This window comes from Pristiophorus japonicus, chromosome 15 (assembly GCF_044704955.1).
Source record: "Pristiophorus japonicus isolate sPriJap1 chromosome 15, sPriJap1.hap1, whole genome shotgun sequence".
In the NCBI taxonomy this organism is placed as follows: Eukaryota; Metazoa; Chordata; class Chondrichthyes; family Pristiophoridae; genus Pristiophorus; species Pristiophorus japonicus.
The window spans coordinates 135,250,792-135,272,980 of NC_091991.1; the positions used below are offsets into that span (position 1 = coordinate 135,250,792).

At 41.7% G+C, this 22,189-nt stretch overlaps 1 protein-coding gene across 1 annotated transcript in view; it reads left to right on the forward strand.

Annotated features, from left to right (window-relative positions):
• The window catches only part of snx29 (sorting nexin 29), a 751,140-nt gene that overhangs the window by 371,500 nt on the left and 357,451 nt on the right, over positions 1-22,189 (forward strand). The window contains exon 15 of the mRNA XM_070856731.1: positions 7,297-7,403. Coding sequence (XP_070712832.1) covers positions 7,297-7,403 — 107 coding nt within the window. The remainder of the gene's footprint in view (positions 1-7,296; positions 7,404-22,189) is intronic.

Sequence of the window (22,189 nt, forward strand, 5' to 3'; positions counted from 1 at the left end):
GCTGGGGTGGGGTGGGAGAAGGATGCACTTGGATTGGGGTAAAGCATTTTGGTTGGGGGTGGGATGTACTTTGGCTGGGGGAGGGATGTACTTTGGCTGGCCATTGCTGTCTTCTCGGGAGCTCTGTTGCTTCAGGAAGTCAAATTGAATTGAGTTACAATTTGCAAAGTCATTGAGACCTTGGGTTGAGCGGGTCTGGTTACACATTCCAGTGACTCTTCAGCTGTGGCTTATCCTCCAAGGGGACCAATCATCGACAAAGGGTGGAGCATGGCGGCCACTTTGGCAGTACAAATAAGCACGTCCATAAAATTATGAGGGGCTAGATAGAGCGGATAGGAAGGACCTATTTCCCTTAGCAAAGGGGTCAGCAACCAAGGGGCATAGATTTAAAGTAATTGGTAGGCGGTTTAGAGGGGATTTGAGGGGGAATTTTTTCACCCAGAGGGTGGTGGGGGTCTGGAACTCACTGCCTGAAAGAGTGGTGGAGGCAGAAACCCTCACCACATTTAAAAAGTACTTGGATATGCACTTGAAGTGCTGTAACTTGCAAGGCTACGGACCAAGAGCTGGAAAGTGGGATTAGGCTGGATAGCTCTTTGTCGGCCGGCGCGGACACGATAGACCGTGACCTCCCTGGCGATCTCCTCCTGCATGCGCGGCATCAACTGCCTCTGTCCTCCTTCCACCCTGCCGGTGGAGGACATTCCTTCTCCTCTCTACTTCTGCCTCCAGTGTTGCACCAGTGAACCTTAGTGCCCTCTCTCTTGTTCTTGGAGACATCCTTCCACATTGGCTTCTCCATCAGTGGAAGTGGGTGAGTGCAGGCTACATGTACAGCTCCAGGAAAATTGCGTCAAATCAGTGCTGAACCTGCAGCTGTCGGTTTCAGCATCTGCAGCTACATTTAAATCACGATAATCATCAATTAGGACGAAAATTGCGTGCTATGTCCAGTCTTTCAAGTGTTTCTTATTAGCACGCCATCCATTTTGCATCTGTTTTCACCCTTTGGCCAAAATAACCCCCCAAGGCTGGCTGCTGGAAAGACTCATTTTTAGCGAATAGGGTACTCAGTGGTAATAGTTCAATATAAAAAGATTTCTGTGGAACCTGTGTCATACAGAAGGGGGAATAATAGATTGATGCACAGACCCTACATTATACTTTCCCTTCAATCTTGTTTAATTATTCCAAAATAGAGTACGTTATTTCCTAATTAACTTGTGATATTGGACACTAAAGAAATCCAGGGATATGGAGATAGGGTAGAAAAGTGGAATGAGTTAGAAGATCAGCCATGATCTTATTGAATGACGGAGCAGGTTCAGGGCCCCGTGTGGCCTGCTCCTGCTCCTATTTCTTATGTTCTTGTATTGTTCATTCTCTTGTGTGAATGTCATGGGACCACAAGGACATGGAGCACTCTGATATTTGGAGTTGAGAGAATAACTGGTTAAAAACAGAATGAATTCCTACATAATATTGTTTGCGCAAAAAATACAGATACAGACTTATACAAATGCTGTTCGTACAGTTCCACAAGAGAATTTGTGACAACAAATTAAATGTTATTTTTAATCATAACCTTTTCATCTGATTGCCAACTGCAGTCTTGTCATACCTATTTAATGTTAAATTATATTTTGAGAAAATATCTGCAGATTTCACTATCGGACATTTGAACAATGAATGGCCCCTTGACGACATCATCTGAAAACACAGCGTCAGTTTCCACATGTACTCTGATGACACGCAGCTCTACCTCACGACCACTTCTTTCGACCCCTCCACGATCTCTAAATTGTCAGACTGCTTGTCTGACATCCAGTTCTGGATGAGCAGAAAGTTTCTCCCAATTGAATATTGGGAAGACCGAAGCCATTTTTTCCGGTCCCCGCCACAAACTCTGTTCCCTCGCCACTGACTCCATCCCTCTCCCCAACTTTTGTCTAAGGCTGAACCAGACTGTTCGCAACCTAGGTGTCATATTTGACCCTGAAATGAGCTTTCAACCAAATATCCGCAGCATAACCGCCTATTTCCACCTCCGTAACATCGCCCGTCTCCGTCCTTGCCTCAACTCATCTGCTGCTGAAGTCCTCATCCATGCTTTTGTTACCTCGAGATTTGACTATTCCAATGCACACTTGGCTGGCCTCCCACATTCTAGCCTACGTAAATTATAGGTGATCCAAAACTCAGCTGCCCATGTCTTAACTTGCTCACCCATCACCCCTGTGCTCATTGACCGACATTGTTTTCCGGTTAAGCAACGCCTCAATTGCAAAATTCTATTTCTTATTTACAAATCGCACCATGGCCTCACCCCTCCCTATCTCTGTAATCTCCTCCAGCCCCACAAACCCCGGAGATGTCTGCGCTCCTCTAATTCTGCCCTCTTGAGCATCCCTGATTATAATCGCTGAACCATTGGTGGCCGAGCCTTCTGTTGCCTTGGCCCTAAGCTCTGGAACTGCCTGCCTAAATCTCTCTGCCTCTCTACCTCTCTTTCCTCTTTCTAGACGCTCCTTAAAACATAACCCTTTGACTAAGCTTTTGGTCACCTGTGCTAATTTCTACTTATGTGGCTTGGTGTCAAATCTTTTCTCACATAATACTTATGTGAAGTGCCTTGGGATGTTTCACTATGTTAAAGGCACTATATAAATGCAAGTTGTTAAATGGAAGATTATTTTATTAATTTTATGTGCTAAGCTTGGGAATTTAAACCTTTAAATCTTATGTTATTACTTGCATATCATTTGAGTGAGGCAGTGTGTGAAATATTGCTTTAAGCCAATTAACACATAAGAACATAAGAAATAGGAGCACGGGTAAGCCATATGGCACCTCGAGCCTGCTCCGCCATTCAGTAAGATGAGGGCTGATCATTGACTTCAACTCCACTTTTCCACCAATCTCCATATCCCTTGATTCCCCTTCAGTCCAAAAATGTATCGATCTCAGCTTTGAATATATTCAAGGACTCAGCATCCATAGCCCTTGGGCAAAGAATTCCAAAGATTCACAACCCTCTGAGTTAAGAAATTCCTCTTCATCTTGGTCATAAATGGTCTGCCCCTTATTCTGAGACTATACCCCCTAGTTCTAGACACTCCAGCCAGGGGAAACAACCTCTCAGCAATTACTCTGTCAGTCCACTTCAGAATCTTGTATGTTTCAATGAGAACACCTCTCATTCTTCTAAACTCCAGAGAGTATAGGCCCATTCTACACAATCTCTCATCACAGGACAACCATCTCATCCCAGGAATCAATTTAGTGAACCTTCATTGCACCGCCTCCAAGGCAAGTATATCCTTCCTTCGATAAGGAGACCAAAACTGTGCACATTACTCTAGGTGTGGTCTTACCAAGACAATAAAGGACAACATGCCATTTGCCTTTCTTATTGCTTGCTGTACCTGCATGTGACCTTTCTGTGTTTCTTGCACGAGAACACCCAAATCTCTCTGAACACCAACATTTAAAAGTTTCTCACCATTTAAAAACATATTCTGTTTTTCTATTCTTCCTACCAAATGAATAACCTCACATTTCCCTACATTATATTCCATCTGTCACCTTACTGCCCACTCACTTAGTCTATCTATATCCCTTTTCAGATTCTTTATGTTCTCCTCACAGCTTCCTGTCCCACCTAGCTTTGTATTGTCAGCAAACTTGGATACATTACAGTCGGTCCCTTCATCCAAGTCATTAATATAGATTGTAAATAGCTGAGGCCCCAGCACTGATCCTTGTGGCACCCTACTAGTTACAGCCTGCCAACTTGAAAAAGACCGTTCATCCCTACTCTCTGTTTTCTGTCCATTATCCAATCCTCTACCCATGATACTATATTACCTCCAACCTCATGAACCCTTATCTTGTGTAATAACCTATTTTGTGGCACCTTATCGAATGCCTTTTGGAAATCCAAATATACGACATCCACTGGTTCTCCTTTATCTTCCCTGCTAGTTACATCATCAAAAAACTCTAATATATTTGTCAAACACGATTTCCCTTTCATAAAACCATGTTGATTCTGCCTATTCATGTTCTGATTTTCTAAGTAACCTGATACCATTTTCTTAACAATGGATTCCAGCATTTACTGACGACTGATGTCAGGCTAACTGACCTGTCGTTCCCTGTTTTCTCTCTCCCTCCTTTGTTGAATAGCGTGGTTATATTTGCTACCTTCCAATCCACTTGGGCCGTTCTAGAATCTAGGGACTTTGGGTAGATCAAAATCAGTGCATCCACTATCTCTGCAGCCACCCGAGGATGTAGGCCATCAGGTCCAGGTGATTTGTCGGCTTTTATTCCCATTAGTTTCAATAGTACTTTTTCTCTACTTATATTCATTACGTTACATTCCTCGCCCTCATTAGACACTTGCTTCCACACCATTTTTGGTATGCTTTTTGTGCCTTCTACTGTGCAGACAGATAGAAAATATTTGTTCAACATTTCTGCCATTTCCTTATTCCCCAAAATAATTTCTCCAGTCTCAGTCTCTTAGTTACCAATGTTTACTTTTGCTATACTCTTCCTTTTTACATACTTGTAGAAGCTCTTCCAATCTATTTTTTATTTCTTGCTAGTTTTCTCTCATTCTATTTTTTCCCCTTTTTATCAATTTTTGGGCTGGTTTCTGAAACTCTCCCAATCCTCAGGCTTACTACTATTCTTCACCACATTATAAGCTTCTCCTTTCAATCTAATGCTATCCTTATCTTCTTTAGTTAGCCATGGATAGATCACTTTTCTTGTGGAGTTTTTGTTTCTCAATTGAATGTATTTTTGTTAAGAATTATGAAATATTTATTTAAATGCTAGCCACTGTTTATCTACGGGCCATACCTTTTAAGCTATTTTTCTAATCTACCTTGGCCAACTTGCCCCTCGTACCTATGTAATTGGCTTTATTTAAGTTTAAGACTCTAGTTTTAGACTTGGACAAGTCACTGTCAAAGTTAATGTGAAATTTTATCATATTATGATTACTCTGCCCCAGAGGATCCTTTACTATGAGAGTGCTAATTAGCCCTGTCTCATTACACAATACAAGATCTAAAATAGTCTGTTCCCTGGTTGGTTCCATGACATATTGTTCTCGGAAACTGCCCCAAATGTATTCCACGAACTTGTCCTCCAGACTACCTTTGCCAATTTGATTTGTCCAGTCTATATGAAGATTAAAGTCCCTCACGATTATTGCATTACCTTTGTGACAAGCTCCTACTATGTCTTGATTAATATTCTATCCAACGGTATAGCTATTGTTAGGGAGCCTATATACTACTCCCATCAGTGTTTCCTGTCCCTTGTTATTCCTTATCACCACCCAGACTGATTCTACTTCTTGAGCCGAGATCCTTTCTTTCTCCTGTCCTTATGTAATCCTTTAGTATCAAGGCAGCCCCCTCCCCCCCCCCCCCCGCCCCTCCTTTTCCATTCTGCCTGTCTTTTCAAAACGTCAAGTATCCTGAAACATTTAGTTCCCAACCTTGGTCACATTGCAACCACGTCTCTGTAATGGCTATTAGATCAACCCTCAGTTATCTCAGTTATTTGAACTGAACACAGTTCACATAATTCAACACTTCCTCCAGATACACTGAATCAGGATCTATTAGTCATTTGGTGGCACCTTGAAGTACTAAATATCTTTTTGAGGTGCCCTTAGATTGGGAGGGCTCTGTGGTTTGCTTACATGTTGAAGCACACCACAAAATCTGACTGCATACAATCAGGCACAAGCTTGCCAGTGAGCGACCTTGAAGGCAATGCACTGGGTTTGGGTCCATTAGGACTTGAATGATTATCAACTGGTATCAAACTACAAAATGATTGAAAAGTGGGTAAATTCAAAATATTCTTCTGAAATATGCCTTCGACCCCGCTAAAAATATCCACACTTACCTTCAGGCTCCCAGGCTTTGGACACTTAGGGTCCTGGGCCTGCAGGCAGTTCAGAAGTGTCCCTGGGGTCACGTGCCAGATTGTCCAATCAGAAAGGAGGATTCCTAATACGGTTATGAGATTCCATTTATGAATGGAATCCCCATAAGCATATGAGAAATCCCCAAATAATTTATCCAATTGGAATAAAAATAAATGTTCCCATTTTCAAATTTAATTAAAAGTCCTTTCAAAAAATTATATACAATAAAAATTAAATTTTTTGAAATAATTTTAAACATTTTAATCTCGGCTAAAATTTACATAAACTAATATTAACGGCATGATTTTTTTATTTTAAAATTTTGAATTTAAGATTTATATTAACTCTTATGTGGGTGAAAGCAGGCCCTATGCCTGCTTTTACCAGACATAAGGGTTTCTTCAGCATTTGCTGGGCAGTAGTTGGGCAAATAGCCCAACTCTGCACCAGTGAAAGTGATTTTTGAGTCGTTGCGGTGAATCTGTCAAGGCGAACATTCGCGCATGCACAAACACGGAACTTTCGGGGCCTTTCAGAAAGCACACCGCAAAATCCGGGCCCTTGAAATGTGAGCAATACAGGTTAAACCTCTCTTATCTGGGACTCCCTCATCCGGCATCGTTCCCGGCTGCCAGGTGGCACTTGCGCAGAACTCCGACCCACCCCCCCCCAGGTTTCCCATTCCCTTTTTAGGTACAACGGTGATATCTTTCCTTTATGATTTAATTAAATCATTCACCGGAACAGAAAATGCACACATTTACTCGAAAGAAAGTAATCAGCAGTAGCAGAAGCCCTTTCAACCTAGAACACCTCGGGCGACCTCCTCCCGCCCCCCCTTGGGCCAATGACCTCCCCTCATCCGGCAAAATCCCTCCTCCGGCACAGGCCAGGTCCCAAGGTTCAACCTGTACTGAATACCCACTCGCCACATTGTAAATGATGCAAATAAATATTTGTGTTTGGATCTTTTCTGTGTTTTTGTTTTGTATGTTTCCAATTTTCCCACCGATAGTGATCTGTTATTAGCAACATCAAACTTAATTCATTTTTTCTAATCGTGTATGGCTTTTCGTGCGCGTGTCATTGAAATGTAGCATAGCTTACTTTTCAATGTTGCATCACAGGAAAAAAAGCTAAGCCAATTGTTTCGAGTTTTAAAAATAATCTTGTGCTTAAAGGATAGTGGTTAAAGGTATAGTCATAATCTTGGTTATTGGAATGATGTTTGAATGTGTAATAGTATTTCATCATAACAAACTATAAACTTCTTTGCACCAAATAATACAAATAGCTGCATGATTTTAAATTTGTCTTACTTATCTGGTCTCATTTAGTTCTTCCAAACCTGCGGGGTGGTGATGCAGATCTTATGATCCCGGAACCTAAACCTGTGGTCGATAATGATGAGCTGGCTAACACATATGAACGGAAGCTAATAGAGGTAAGGGAAATATTTAGTCTTGTGTCTCTTTAGTTTATTAAGGCATTTAAATTTGAGGGTAAGTTGCTGTAAACAAGAGAGCAGGTGACTGGCTCTTTTGACAGGCACTCTTGGGACGTGGAGTGGTAGCTGGGAGCGGTTGAGAGCAACCCTGGGGTGACATTCACTCTTATTTTTTCCCGCCTTCCTTGAGTCAAATTCAACACTTCCTCAGCTATGCGTCTGATTGGGAACTGAAAGCTTTGGAGAATTCCAACTACATCATGTGTCGTTGATCATAGTAGCACCATAACTCTGTGCTGCTGCGCCTTTCTTGGGAGTTAACAGTTTATGATTCAGAGCACTTGTAGATTACACTATTGTATCAACAGCATTTGATACAAATGTCTATAAAATGACACATGGTGCTAGTGATGTTATAGCAAAGGGCGGTCCCTCCTTCCCCACCCCCATCATAAACATGGGCAAAGCATCTATGGGGCATGTGCCAGTTGGAGGAAGATTTGTTATGTCCTCCGCCTAAGTGCTAATGAACCAATAAATACAGAGGAAATCTATAATACCAGCATAAATCATGAAGTAAAGAAGATATGGAAAATGCTGCCAAAGTGGAAATACGTGGGCCTTGGTGGGGGTGGGGAGGGAGGAGAGAGGTCAGAGGCATCATATGTCCAATCACATAGCTCAGATAATTCGACATATTCTATAGATACACTGAATCAGGATCTATTAGTTATTTGGTGGCATCTTGAAGTACTAAATATCTTCTTAAGGTGCCCTTTGGTTGGTAGGGCACTGTGGCTTGCTCCTATGTTGAAGCACATCTAGAAATCAGGCCAAATAGTGCAGAACTTGCCTTGGCCAATCCCCCATCACAAGGTGGATAAAATGGCCAGAAATTATAAATCAAAAAATATGATGAAATTAATACATAAGAAAATTAATAAGGTGGCATGAAACAATTCAAAAGAAGCTGCCAGATAAAAATAGAGCCTAAACATTCATGTGCTAACTTCGGGGTCGCAGGTTGTGCTTGCATGATGGAGCACAATTCTAAGGCTAAGAGAAGGGTGAGAAAACTGAGCAGAAGGCAGCACAATGCAAAACTCATTGAAACTCAATCTCAAGGCTCCTGAGAGAAGAACAGGCATATGGAGGGAGACATGGTTGCAGATTTCAAACATAGAAAAGGTAACTTTATGAAGATTGCTTTTAAGATTTCCATCTGAATTTTGGCATCTTTTTCTACGTTTATTGAGTTTGAAACATTATTTTTAGTCCTCTATCATTGTATAACTGAATACGCAAGACGGTGGCTGAAAACATTTCCAAAACATATTTTGAGGTATTGTTGTTCCTCATCTACTACTCGGTAGTTGCTCGCTTTTTTTGGCTGCTTGTCAGATCTTGATGAATAACTTTCCTGTTTGTTGCTTGCTGGTTGTTTATTCGTACATTTCTTAATTTAGTAGTAAATGAGCCAATTGGCATCTTTCAGTTAATAGTGATTCGTTACTGTTTTATGCAATTAATATTTAAGCAACCAGTGTGGTAGGCGCTTGGCTTTTGTGACATTTATATAGTGTCATAGACAATTTCTCATATCCTATGGGTGCCATTGACACGACGATGGAAAAGATTAAACTTTATGATTTAAAAAAAAATAAAGCATGGACTTTTACTATGTTGAACATGTTTTGAAATTTGTTTTTAATATGTAAAATGTGATTTGCATTCTTTCTTGCGAGATTCACTGTTGGAATTTGTATATTCCACTGCTGATTTTCTTTGCTGTCCTGTCTTATCTTTTGGATGAGGTGTTAAACAAATGCTCTGTCTGTCTTTAACAATGGTTCAAGTGAATGTTTAAGATCCCAGGGACTTTTCAAAGAAGAGCAGGGTGTTCTCCCAGTGTCCTCGCCAACATTCTACACAAAAAACAGATAAACTGATCATTTCATTATTCATTGCTGGGGTACAGAACGGTTCCCACATCTGCCTATATAACAGTCACCGCTTCAGCTGTTTAGTAAGGTCGAATGTAAGTTCAGTATTTTTGTCCAGAAAATTGAAGTTCTGAATCTGTGTAAATGAGTTTTTTGATGTGATGAGAGGTAGTTGACACATGAAAATACTCTTTTTAGCTCATTTGTAATCTGTTACCATTTTATTAACTTTTGTGATAATGTCAATAGCTTCATAGTTGGAATTCATAAATATTTAGATGCATTGCATTTTTTTACCACCGAAAGAACTTTTTACAAAAAAAACTCAGGAGCAAGGTAATAATCTCATGGAAGAGGACTGGACTTCCGGCATTTATCCACAAAGCATTTGTACATAGTAATCTAGATGTTTGCAAAGATGTCACTTGGAAGAGTTGGTATGAACATTTTTTAGCCGAGAATTAAGATATTTAGTTATTGCAACTATATACAAATAAACATCAGCATGAGATGAAAGTTGAAATGTGGTTGAGTTTACCACAACCAAATAGTTGAAATTGAAAAGATTAACAGAATTCCATTTATATTCTTTACGTATGTATTTACAGCAAAACTGTGACCACGCAACCGTCAAAATGACATTGATGCATTGTAGGTGGTTCAGAGATGAGTAATTTATTAATTTAAGTTCATAGGGAGAAAAGAAGAGAAGGATATGTTGATAGGGTGAGATGAAATAAGGCAGCAAGAGGCTCGTGTGAAGCATTAACACTGGTGTAGACCAGTTGGGCAGAATGCCCTGTTTCTGTGCTGTAAATTCTAAGTTATGAACAGAGAATCTCAGAATTTAAGTTATTTTAATGAGAGAAAAGATGGAAGCTATATTCATCATATCATCATAGGCAGTCCCTCAAAATCGAGGAAGACTTGCTTCTACTCAAAGTGAGTTCACAGGTGACTGTACAGTCCATATGGGTGGGACAGACTGTCGTTGGAGGAAAGAGTAGGTGGGGAGTCTGGTTTACTGCAGGCTCCTTCCGTTGCTTGCGCTTGTTTTCTGCATGCCCTCGGCAATGAGACTCGAGGTGCTCAGCGCCCTCTCAGATGCTCTTCCTCCACTTCGGGCTATATTGGTGAGTGTATAACAGCTTGGCTCTGATTGTTATCTTGTGAGAGCTTGTCATTTACAGTGGATTCCAGGAACAAAGCCAGGATTAGTCGTAGGTATACTGATCTATAGTTATTGGAGGATGCCAAAGTGTAACTTCTCATTTAATGTGCTGAATAGTTGAATTTTTCAGGTAGTTTTTTTCAGTCTTGAAACAATTCAGGTGGGTTTGCATGGGAGAATATTGTTTCTGTGATCTTGCAAACAAAAACAATTAAGTTGGTCTATAAAGGGAGAATGTCATGTTCTCTTGCTGCTTGTGTACAGATTTTTAATTAAAAATAAGTGAAATTGAAGAGAAAATGTGAAGGCCCACTTGAGGAATCAAGTGATTTGATTCTGATCAGCATGGGTTGCCTTGTTCTACAAAAGTGAAGTTCTGTTTGTTTTTTTGTGTGTCTGTATGATTTTAACAAATGCTCATATGGTGGTTTGCTTTGGGGCAATTTATTTATTTTACTTTTAACCTATATTATGTGTTAGAAGTAGGATAAACAGATTGCCTATAATAACTGATAGTGATTTATGTTCAAGCCTGATCCTGAGAGGAATATGTGCAGCAAGGGAATAAAACATTGAGATTCCATTTCACCACACTGGTATGTCCTAATACCACACTTGTGGACTCCAACAGAAATGATTTACTCTATAATTAATTCACAGTTTTAAATATAATTTCTCTGCAGAATCCCCTTTCCTATGCCTCACATGAGCGAGCTGTGTGCTTTCTCATTACAAAGTCAATAAATGTTCTGCATTTTAGAGATACAATTTTGTGTTTCATGGCATTATGTCATCTATCGTTGACCGCAATTTAATGCAGAGCAGCTATGGTGACATTATATTGATCCATGTCTCTTGCCATTATAAAATTAACAAAAAGTGCTATTTGACGTAGCGTGATGGAAGACTAATTGAGATAAAGCTAGTATTAGGCACCAGTAAAGTGGCAGACTTTACCTGTTACTTCAGACCCCACTCTTGGACTCAGAAGAAAACAAGAATAAAAAAATCACTGAACAGCTTTGCAATGTGACCTGGTGAGCCTTTCTACACCCTAAATGTGATGGGGGAAAATGAAACCTTAATTAAAACGGTCCAGGTTAATATTTTATTCAACAATTTATATTAATGATTTCGACTTTGGAATCTAAATTTGCCGATGACACCAAATTGAGGGGGGAGGGGGGCAGTCAATACTGAGGAGGACTGCAACAAATTACAAGAAGATATGAATAAACTTGCAGAATGGGTGTACAATTGGTAAATGAATTTCAACACATTTGTGAGGTATGACATTTTGATGAGGAAAAATAAGGAAGTCACATACTACTTGGAAAATAAGAATCTAAATGGGGTCTGGGAGTACAAATACACAAATTACAAAGTAGTGACGCAGGTTAATAAGGCCATAAAAAAGCAAATCAAGCACTAGGGTTTATTTTTAGATGAGTAGAATTGAAAAGTAAAGGAGTTATGCTAAACTTGTATTGAACATTGGTTAGACCACATGTGGAATCCTGTGTGCAGATCTGATTGCCATGTTATAAAAAGAATATACAGGCACTGGAGAAAGATTTACCAGGGTGATAGCAGAAATGTGAGATTATACCTATCCAGAAAGGATGAACAGACTGGTTCCCTTTTCTCTTGAAAAGAGAAGGCTGAGGTGTGACTTAATAGAGGTCTATAAAATTATGAAAGGTTTTGTAAGAGTGGACACAGAGAGAGTGTTTCCACTTGTAGTGACGAGCAAAACTAGAGGCCATCAATATAAGAGAGTCACCAAAAAATCAAATAGGGAATTCAGAAGAAACTTAGTTACCAGAGAGTGGTGAGAATGTGGAACTTGCAACCATAGGGAGTGGTTGAAGCAAATAGTATAGATGCATTTAAGGGGAGGCTCATAAGCATATGAGGGAGAAGGGAATAGAGCGTTACGTTGATAGATTTAGATGAGAAAGGATGGGAGGAGGCTTGATGGAACATCATCATCCCTCGAAAGGCCAGAGATTTCCAGGTGCCAGTGGCTGGCTGGCCTGAATGGCCTCTTTCTGTGCTGCATATACTATGTAATTCTATGTAATACATGTCACTTGACACTATTGCAGACAGTGATATCCAGCAATATAGAGACGGCAGCCCAGTGAGTTTTTTCAGTCCTCTCTAATGAAGAAAAATTAAATGTAGAATGAAATAATAAAATAACTACTATTTTCCTCTCTTGTTGCAGCATTGTAAATCTGCAACACGAGCAAAAAAATTGTAAATCTATTTTAGACCTTTGAAGTTGCCAGAATTAGACAGACTTGTTACGTGTATTTGGAGGATATTTTTTGGACATGATTTCTTGACAGTTTTGCAAATTTCATTTTCCTGCCTTTGAGTATAATGAAGAACAGTAGTTCCTTTTCTGTGTTTGAATTGAAACACTAGAGTGTTTTTTTCTTGTACAATTTTCATATCAACTGTTAACACATTTGCCTTTTAATTTGTTCCAGGGAGTTGCTGCAGTGCATCTTGTAGATGGTACACATTGCAGCCACAGTGCGCCAGTGGTGGAGGGAGTGAATGTTTAAGGTGGTGGATGGGGTGCCAATCAAACGGGCTGCTTTGTCCTGGATGGTGTTGAGCTTCTTGAGTGTTGTTGGCGTTGCACTCATCCAGGCAAGTGGAGAGTATTCCATCACACTCCTGACTGGTGCCTTGTAGATGGTGGAAAGGCTTTGGGGAGTCGGGAGGTGAGATACTCACCGCAGAATACCCAGCCTCTGACCCGCTCTTGTTGCCTCAGTATTTATGTGGCTGATCCAGTTGAGTTTCTGCTCAATCTTGAATCCCAGGATGTTGATGGTGGGGGATTCAGCGATGGCAATGCCATTGAATGTCAAGGGGTGGTGGTTAGACTCTCGCTTGTTGGCGATAATCATTGCCTGGCACTTGTGTGGTGTGAATTTTACTTGCCATTTATCAGTCCAAGCCTGAATGTTGTCCAGGTCTTGTTGTATGCGAATTGAGAATGGCACTGAACAGTGTGCAATCATCAGCGAATATCCCCACTTCTGCCCTTATGATGGAGGGTAGGTCATTGATAAAGTAGCTGAAGATGGTTGGGCCGAGGACACTATGCTGAGGATCTCCTGCAGTGATGTCCTGGGACTGTGATGATTGACCTCCAACCACCACAACCATCTTCGTTTGTGCTAGGTGTGACTCCAGCCAGTGGAGAGTTTTCCCGCCTGATTCCCATTGGCCTCAGTTTAACAGGGCTTCTTGATGCCACACTCTTGTTGTCAAGGGTAGTCACTCTCACCTCACTTCTGGAATTCTCTTTTGTCCATGTTTGGACCAAGGCTGCAGTGAGGTCTGGAGCCGAGTTGTCCTGGCAGAACCCAAACTGGGCATCAGTAAACAGGTGAGTAAGTGTTGACGACCCCTTCCAGCACTTTGCTGATAATTGAGAGGAGATTGATGGGACGTTAATGGGCTAGATTGGATCCGTCCTGCTTTTTGTGGACAGGATCTACCTGGGCAGTTTTCCACATTGTTGGATATATCCTGTTACTTGAAGACTCATCATCATAGGCAGTCCCTCGGAATCGAGGAAGACTTGCTTCCACTCTTAGAATGAGTCCTTAGGTGCCTGAACAGTCCAATACGAGAGCCACAGTCCCTGACACAGGTGGGACAGATAGTCATTGAGGATAAGGGAGGGTGGGACAGGTTTGCCGCATGCTCTTTCTGCTGCCTGAGCTTGATTTCTGCACGCTCTCGACGATGAGACTCAAGGTGCTCAGCGCCCTCCCGGATGCACTTCCTCCACTTCGGGCGGTCTTTGGCCAGGGACTCCCAGGTGTCGGTGGGGCTGTTGCACTTTATCAGGGAGGCTTTGAGGGTGTCTTTGGAACGTTTCCTCTGCCCACCTTTGTCTCGTTTGCCATGAAGGAGTTCCGAGTAGAGCGCTTGCTTTGGGAGTCTCGTGTCTGGCATGCGGACAATGTGGCCTGCCCAGCGGAGCTGATCAAGTGTGGTCAGTGCTTCAATGCTGGGGCTGTTGGCCTGGTCGAGGATGCTAATATTGGTGCATCTGTCCTCCCAGGGGATTTGTAGGATCTTGCAGAGACAACGTTGATGGTATTTCTCCAGCGACTTGAGGTGTCTACTGTACATGGTCCATGTCTCTGAGCCATACAGGAGGGCAGGTATTACTACAGCCCTGTAGACCATGAGCTTGGTGGCAGATTTGAGGGCCTGGTCTTTGAACACTCTTTTCCTCAGGCGGCCAAAGGCTGCACTGGCACACTGGAGGCGGTGTTGAATCTCGTCATCAATGTCTGCTCTTGTTGGTAAGAGGCTCCCGAGGTATGGGAAATGGTCCACATTGTCCAGGGCCGCGCCGTGGACTATGCACGTACTTGCTGTCCACAACCTTTATTTTCAGTTATCACGATTTAGGTAATGCTTCTTTATCAACATTTAACATTGAAACTACCTTTGTTACCACTTCATAAAAGCATTTCACTGTTTATCAAGGATTGTTGATGAATGAAATGAATCACGCAAAATGCTTTCTGAAAAAAATTGCCTCCATTTTCTCCAAGTAACTGAAATTTGTAATGTTCAAAATAAGGATTTTAACAACATTTAAAAATCAAAAATTATATTTTGGCCATAACATCATTAAACTTAGCTATGGAATTGATTGTATATTTTAATACCTTCATTAAGCTTTTATTTGAACACTTCAGCTTCTGCTAAAAGTCTAGGTATGGACTTGGTATTTTCCTTAGAGTGGCGAGTAAAATAAAACTTCTCAAAATCTGCAGAACTGCCGGACCTTGCCCCCTCCCCCAAAATGCTGAGAAAATATATTATGTTCTACCCTGCTGCTAAGAAAGCTTACTGCCCTTTAGCAGAGGAGCAGTCTTTCAGACCATATTCCTTCACTCCCTCCCAAGTGAACATGAATTGTGGTCTTTTCTGCAATGGGCAGTAAAACATGGATTGAACCCCATCCCTAATCCCACCCAATGTTCACTAAATTTGTGACCTCATCCCCCCACCACCTCACAGCCCCCCCTCCCCCTCCCAGCCCCCCAGACATTCACCAGTTCTGGGGTTCCTTATGAGCTGTTTGAAGGCATGGTATGAAGGCATAAAAATCACCTGCAATGACTTCTCTTCCCTCTCCCGCATTGTTACCTCCGGTGTCCCCCAAGGATCTTTCCTTGGCTCCCTCCTATTTCTCATCTATATGCTGCCCCTTGGCGACATCATCCAAAAACACGGAGTCAGTTTCCACATATACGCTGACGACACCCAGCTCTACCTTTCCACTACTTCTGTCGACCTCTCCATGGTCTCTAAATTGTCAGATTGCTTGTCTGACATCCAGTACTGGATAAGCAGAAATTTTCTCCAATTTAATATTGGGAAGACCAAAGCCATTGTTTTTGTTCCCCGCCCGCCACAAATTGTGTTCCTTAACCACTGACTCCGTCCCTCTCCCTAGCATCTGTCTAACGCTGAACCAAACTGTTCGCAACCTAGGTGTCATATTTGACCCTGAAATGAGCATTTCCACCACCGTAACATTGCCTGTCTCTGCCCATGCCTCAGCTCATCTGCTGCTGAAGCCCTCATCCATGCCTTTGTTACCTCTAGACTTGACTACTCCAACGCACTCCTGGCTGGCCTCCCACATTCTACCCTACGTAAACTTGAGGTCATCCAAAATTCGGCAACCATTGTCCTAACTTGCACCAAGTCCCACTTACTCATCACCCCTGTGCTCACTGACCGACATTGGCTCCTGGATAAGCAACGCCTCAATTTCAAAATTCTCATCCTTGTTTACAAATCCCGCCATGGCCTCGCCCCTCCCTATCTCTGTAATCTCCTTCAGCCTCACAATCCTCCGAGATGTCTGCGCTCCTCAAATTCTGCCCTCTTGAGCGTCCCTGATTACAACTGCTCAACCATTGGTGACTGTGCCTTCAGCTGCCTAGGCCCCAAGCTCTGGAACTCCCTCCCTAAACCTCTCTGCCTCTCTTTCCTCCTTTAAGATGATAACAGAGTCTGCTGTGGTGGCATCTTCACATACACTGTTTCAGTCACTTGATTGAGAGGACGAAATTCTCCTGTTTGAGCGTTCTACTACAGTAAGGAAGAATGTTACTGATAAACATTTATTTTATATTATGTTGCTGTGCTCAGGGGATACAATTACCTTTGGTCCAGGAAACCACTGATAATGGCTAATAGATTGTTTGGCTTCAATCCCTGTGATTGTACAATCTGACCACTGTTTTCCCAGAAACCAGTCAAAATGCTTTCTGAAAATGTTTGCCGTTTTTTTTTGAACAATTGAAATTTCTGTTGTCCAAAATGGGGTTGAAACAAGGTTATAAAAATGCATATTTCACAATAGCATGATTAAATTTACCCGTTGAATTGTTCCTTGTGTTTTTTAATGTCTTCTTTAATGTTTTTTTGAAGGCTTCAGCCCATCTTAAAAATCCGGGCATTGATTGGATATTTTGACCTCACAATAATTAAGAGAGTTTTCAATCATATCTGTGCATTCCGCGTATGTCCAACAGTCAATCTGTGCATCAACAGGAGTTGGAAAGGCATGAAGGTGCGCCACCTCATCCTATGAGTATTTAAGAGTTTCTTGTTTTTTTTAAAGAAGATTGGAGCTCAAAACTGTTATTTCAGGGAAATTATGACTTTGAATAAATATATCTCAAATCTGCTTTTATGTTATGAATTTCTCACATGGGAATAATAATCATCATCCCCTCATTGCTCACAAACCCCTAGACAGCATCCCAAGGCTCCCTGAACCCATAACTGCTCTAAAAGCTCCAAGACCTTGTGAACTCCATCCCCAATGACTCCAGGAACCCTCTCCCAGCAATGCCAAATCTCCGCACCTGTCCCAATGTTTTAGAGCCTCTCCCTGCAGTCTTCTTGGAACTCTTGGAACCCCTTCCAGTGCTTCTGACCCTGGGAACAAATATCAATGTATTGCTAGATCCCGAAACCCCATCCAGCTACATCCGAATCCCAAAGCCATCCTCAGTGCTGATAGGCTGCAATTCTTGTTAAGTCTCTGACTCACTATGAGCAACACCATGGGAAATCTATGAGTTTTGTATATACATATTGACTTTGTAACTCATTGTGGAGGTTTTAGGTTTTCACAGGCAGGAACCTGTGTGTAATATAAGATTTGAGTCATATATACTAATTGTAAATGTGTATGTGCTATCAGTGGGATATCACATGCCACACGTTCCAACGCAAGGACCTTATCCCTTCTGTCCATATAGATGTAGTCCTAAAGTAGGGTTCCATAGCACGTTAGTAACTTCTTTTTTGTTTTTAAACAAGCTGCTTTTGTTCACCTTTGTGCCCTGCACTATGGCACATATTGGTAATCGAAGCAAAAAAGGTCATAATGAGAACAAGGTTGGACCATGTGAGTGAAACATGTCTGGCTTGAGACTGTTAAAATAACCCTTCATTAAACTTGCCATTGACTGAAGTCTGTTGAGAACAGATGGCACGCCAGAGCCATGGATTAAGCAGGTAATTTAGATCAGCAATAAAATTAAAGACCACAAATAAAAATTCTATGGGATTAGTTGCCACCTGCCAACAGAACAGTTATCTATCTGAAGACTCCCAAAGCAAGCGCTCTACTCAGAGCTCCCCAGGTGGGCCAAGGAAACGTTTCAAGGATACCCTCAAAGCCTCCTTGATAAAATGCAACATCCCCACCGACACCTGGGAGTCCCTGGCCAAAGACCGCTCGAAGTGGAGGAAGTGCATCCAGGTGGGCGCTGAGCACCTCGAGTCTCATCGCCGAGAGCATGCAGAAAACAAGCGCTGGCAGTGGAAGGAGCGTGCGGCAAATGAGACTTCCCACCCACCCTTTCCTTCAATGACTGTCTGTTCCACCCGTGACAGGGACTGTAATTCCTGTATTGGACTGTACAGTCACCTGAGAACTCACTTTAAGAGCGAAAGCAAGTCTTCCTTGATTTCGACGGACTACCTATGATGATGATGATATCTATCTGTGGCCTTGTGTTTTTATAGTACTGCATTTAATAGAAGTGCTCGGTCAACGCAAAAGTACATAAAGTTCATGAGTTTATTTAAAGAACGCTATGCTGTATTCATGCAGTCTTCCAACACACCATGTGCTATGTCATGTGAGATAATGAACCTTTAATTTCTGAGCTATCCTGTGATTTTATTTGGTCAAGTTTTCTCCACAGTTTAATTGCAAAACATTATTACATTTCTTTTAGCATTAATGTGCATTTAATCTCACAAATGTACTGCACCAAATGATCCAATATCTGAAGTGTTTTTAAGTGGCAGCAGTGTATTTCACATTTTCATTGCTCTTCAATCAGGGAAAGTCATATGTTTTTAAGCACTTATTAAAAAAGAAATCGGTTGAGACCTTGGGTATTGTGCATCAACCAGGCCACCAAGGGAGACATTCGTGGGTCAGAGAGGAATTTCCCAGATTTTTTTCCCCAAATTGGCCTGGGTCTTTAATGTTTTTATGCCTCTTGCAGATCACATGGTTTTGGGTGGGGTGGGGTGTTGTGATACACAAGGTATCGCAATTGTGTGGGACAGGCTTGATGCACCAGATGGTCTTTACCTGTCTGTCATTGTTCGTATGTTCGTATTCAAAGTTGCAAACATTTCATGAGAAGAGCCATGAGACTGATCCCTAATGAATTATGAGGAAAGACTGATGCAATTGGGATTTTCAATCTAGAAAGGAGGTGGCGGAAAGGTTGTTGAGATAGTGTGGGATAGGTTAATGACTTTTCTAGATTGAGATATTTTACTATCCAGTTTAGGTAAGACTAGAAGAACTGGTAACTGCATCACAGATCAACATTAAAATCAGAATTTCAGCAGTCATTTTGTATGACATATTTTAATTACTTTGAATGGTTTTCATTCAATCTATGCACTTTGCTACTCAGTAAAGTATTTGAATACTTAGAAATTTGTTTTTTTAACAAAAATATAATTAGCAAACAAACAGATTAAGCATTACAATTTGTTTATATGGCTCAATAAAAAATACCTCAAGTCAGGTTTTTACAAATGTTTAAGAATAATTGGAAATTGCACTGTAATTAAAGATTGTAGTGACTGGTTAAGAATCACAAGAATTTTATTCCGATATTACATGGAAGTGCATTTAATTAAAAAATTCCAATTTTCAGTACTTTAGATATTTTTTAATGCTTTGTTCAGAAAAGTCAGATTGAAGTAGGCTGAACTTTTCAGACATAATGGGTTCTGAAAATGTTAATTTAAAAAAAATGGCTCAACTACATCTCTAAGAATAGACATCTTGAGAATCAATTTGCTGTAATTTTCACTTTCAAAATACATCATTGTAACCCAGAGAAGATTTAACCTTTATTCAGGAGACTAATTAATTTCCCACAGCTTTTTTACTTAATATAGATAGAGCATAAAGGAGAAAAAATGGCTTACAAAGCTTTCAGGTTCAGTACCTTTTATCACGAACATGATTAAAAATTCTGAAAAAGAAAGAATTTATGATTAGATGCAGTAAAGGATGCAGTTACACACTGGCCATTTTGATTGCATCAGTACAATTTAAAGAACATGCACGCACCAGATTCCTGTCATCATTGACTCTTGTTGATACATGTTCTTTGTCAAGTTGCAGCTGATGCTTTTTATTATCTAAAGTCTATGAGACTTGGATCTGGCTATACATGCACAATTAAACATGAATTTAAAAAGTAAGGAACTTTGTAATACATGTTTCTGTGTGATATACAAATCTTGCATAAGATGCACATGGGTTTTGGTTAAACCATTGTGTCACCTTTTCCCAATGTAAGTTGGAATATGTCAAAATTTCTTATTTCATTTTTTAATGTCAGCTGTTACGATGTACTTGCAGACTCTTGCCATTATGTGATTCTGTGGAGCAAATTTTTCCCAACTTATTAACCATCTTATTTTGTCCCCAAGTTAAGCAAACTCAGATTTTAAAACTTTTTAATGTTTTAAATATTTTGGGGAAGTTTTTATTCCATCCCTACCTCCTATTCCTGTCTTCCTAATCCCCTGTGGTGTGACACACACCCAGCAGAGTTGAGAAGATCTGCTGATGGTCCTTGCAGCCTTCGAAATTTGGCCTTCAGAGGAGCAACATGGAGCCCGAGCCCGCATTCGGTACGGCAGCCCGGACCTGCAAGGATCATTAGCAGGTCAGGGCCTTCAAAGCAGCAGTGTGGAGCATAGCAATTACAGGTACAGCGTGAGCTGGTTTAGGAGGACCATTGGTCCTCCTAAACCGTCACCAAGGTCCAGGTCGCTGATTGGAGTGTAGGCAGGTACAGCAGGAGTGACGATGTTGGGGTGCAGGAGTGGCGAGTGATCGAGGAGCGATGTGATTCGGGCCCAGGAGAGGCGTGGGCCCAGGGACAGCACGGGCCAGCCCATACTACAATATATGTGTGCACTAGGTCCGTGCAGCAGAGTTGGTCTCCAGTCGTCTTGGTTAATCCTTGCCACTGAACCAAGACCTAACTCTGTCAAGCCCATGTGTTGGCTGGTGTGCAACGGCCACCACAAGTTAAAAAAAATCCATGCACAGGCAACTTCCACCCTTCAACGTGTAATTCGGGACCTGGAATATTAGGTCCTTCATTGAAACATCATTGAACTTGATAAGTCCTTACTATACAGTATAAATGCACCAATATGTGACCAGTTACCTTTATTACCAAGACCTCAAGTGATAAAGGTGGGTGGAGCTTCCCCTTTTATACCGGAAAGTCCAGGTTAGGAGTGTCTCCCACAAGTCCGCCCCCTTGTGATCAATGTTCTCAAGGTGTACAACTTAGGTCAGCTTATACATATGATAGTTGAATACATGACATCACCTCCCCCCCCCCCCCCCCCGCAAAGTCTTACTGGGATCACAGGTTAAGTCTCTGGTGGTTTACGCTCCCTTGTAGAGCGCCTGAGTTGGGGCTCCGGTTGTTGGGCGCTGGCCCGAGTGTCTGCTGTTTGCGGGCCTCAGGCCTGTCTGGACTGCCCACAGTGACTGCGCTCTCCTCCACTTGTTTCCGGTGTTCGGTCACCTGTGATGGAGTAAACTCTACGTCATGTTCTTCCTCTGCTTCTTCTATGGGGTTGCTGAACCTCCTTTTAGTTTGATCCACATGTTTGGGGTAGATTTGTCCATTGGTAAGTTTAACGACCAAAACCTTATTCCACTCTTTGGCAATCACAGTGCCTGCAAGCCATTTGGGCCCTGCAGAGTAATTAAGGACAAAAACAGGGTAATTGACATCAATACATCGCGCCCTCGCATTCCTGTCATGGTAGTCACATTGTGACTGACGCCTGCTCTCAATAATTTCTTTCATAGTTGGGTGTATAAGGGATAACCTGGTTTTGAGCATCTTTTTCATGCACCGGCACGATCGGGCTCGCCCAGTCACTGAATTGGACTGGCGAGATGATGCCTTTCCTCAGCAGGCGGTCCCATTTGCATTCTATCTTTACCCGCATCACGTACAGCACCGCTCTGGCCTTGTGGTGTACTGGCCTGGCGTCTGGGTTTATGTGAATCACTA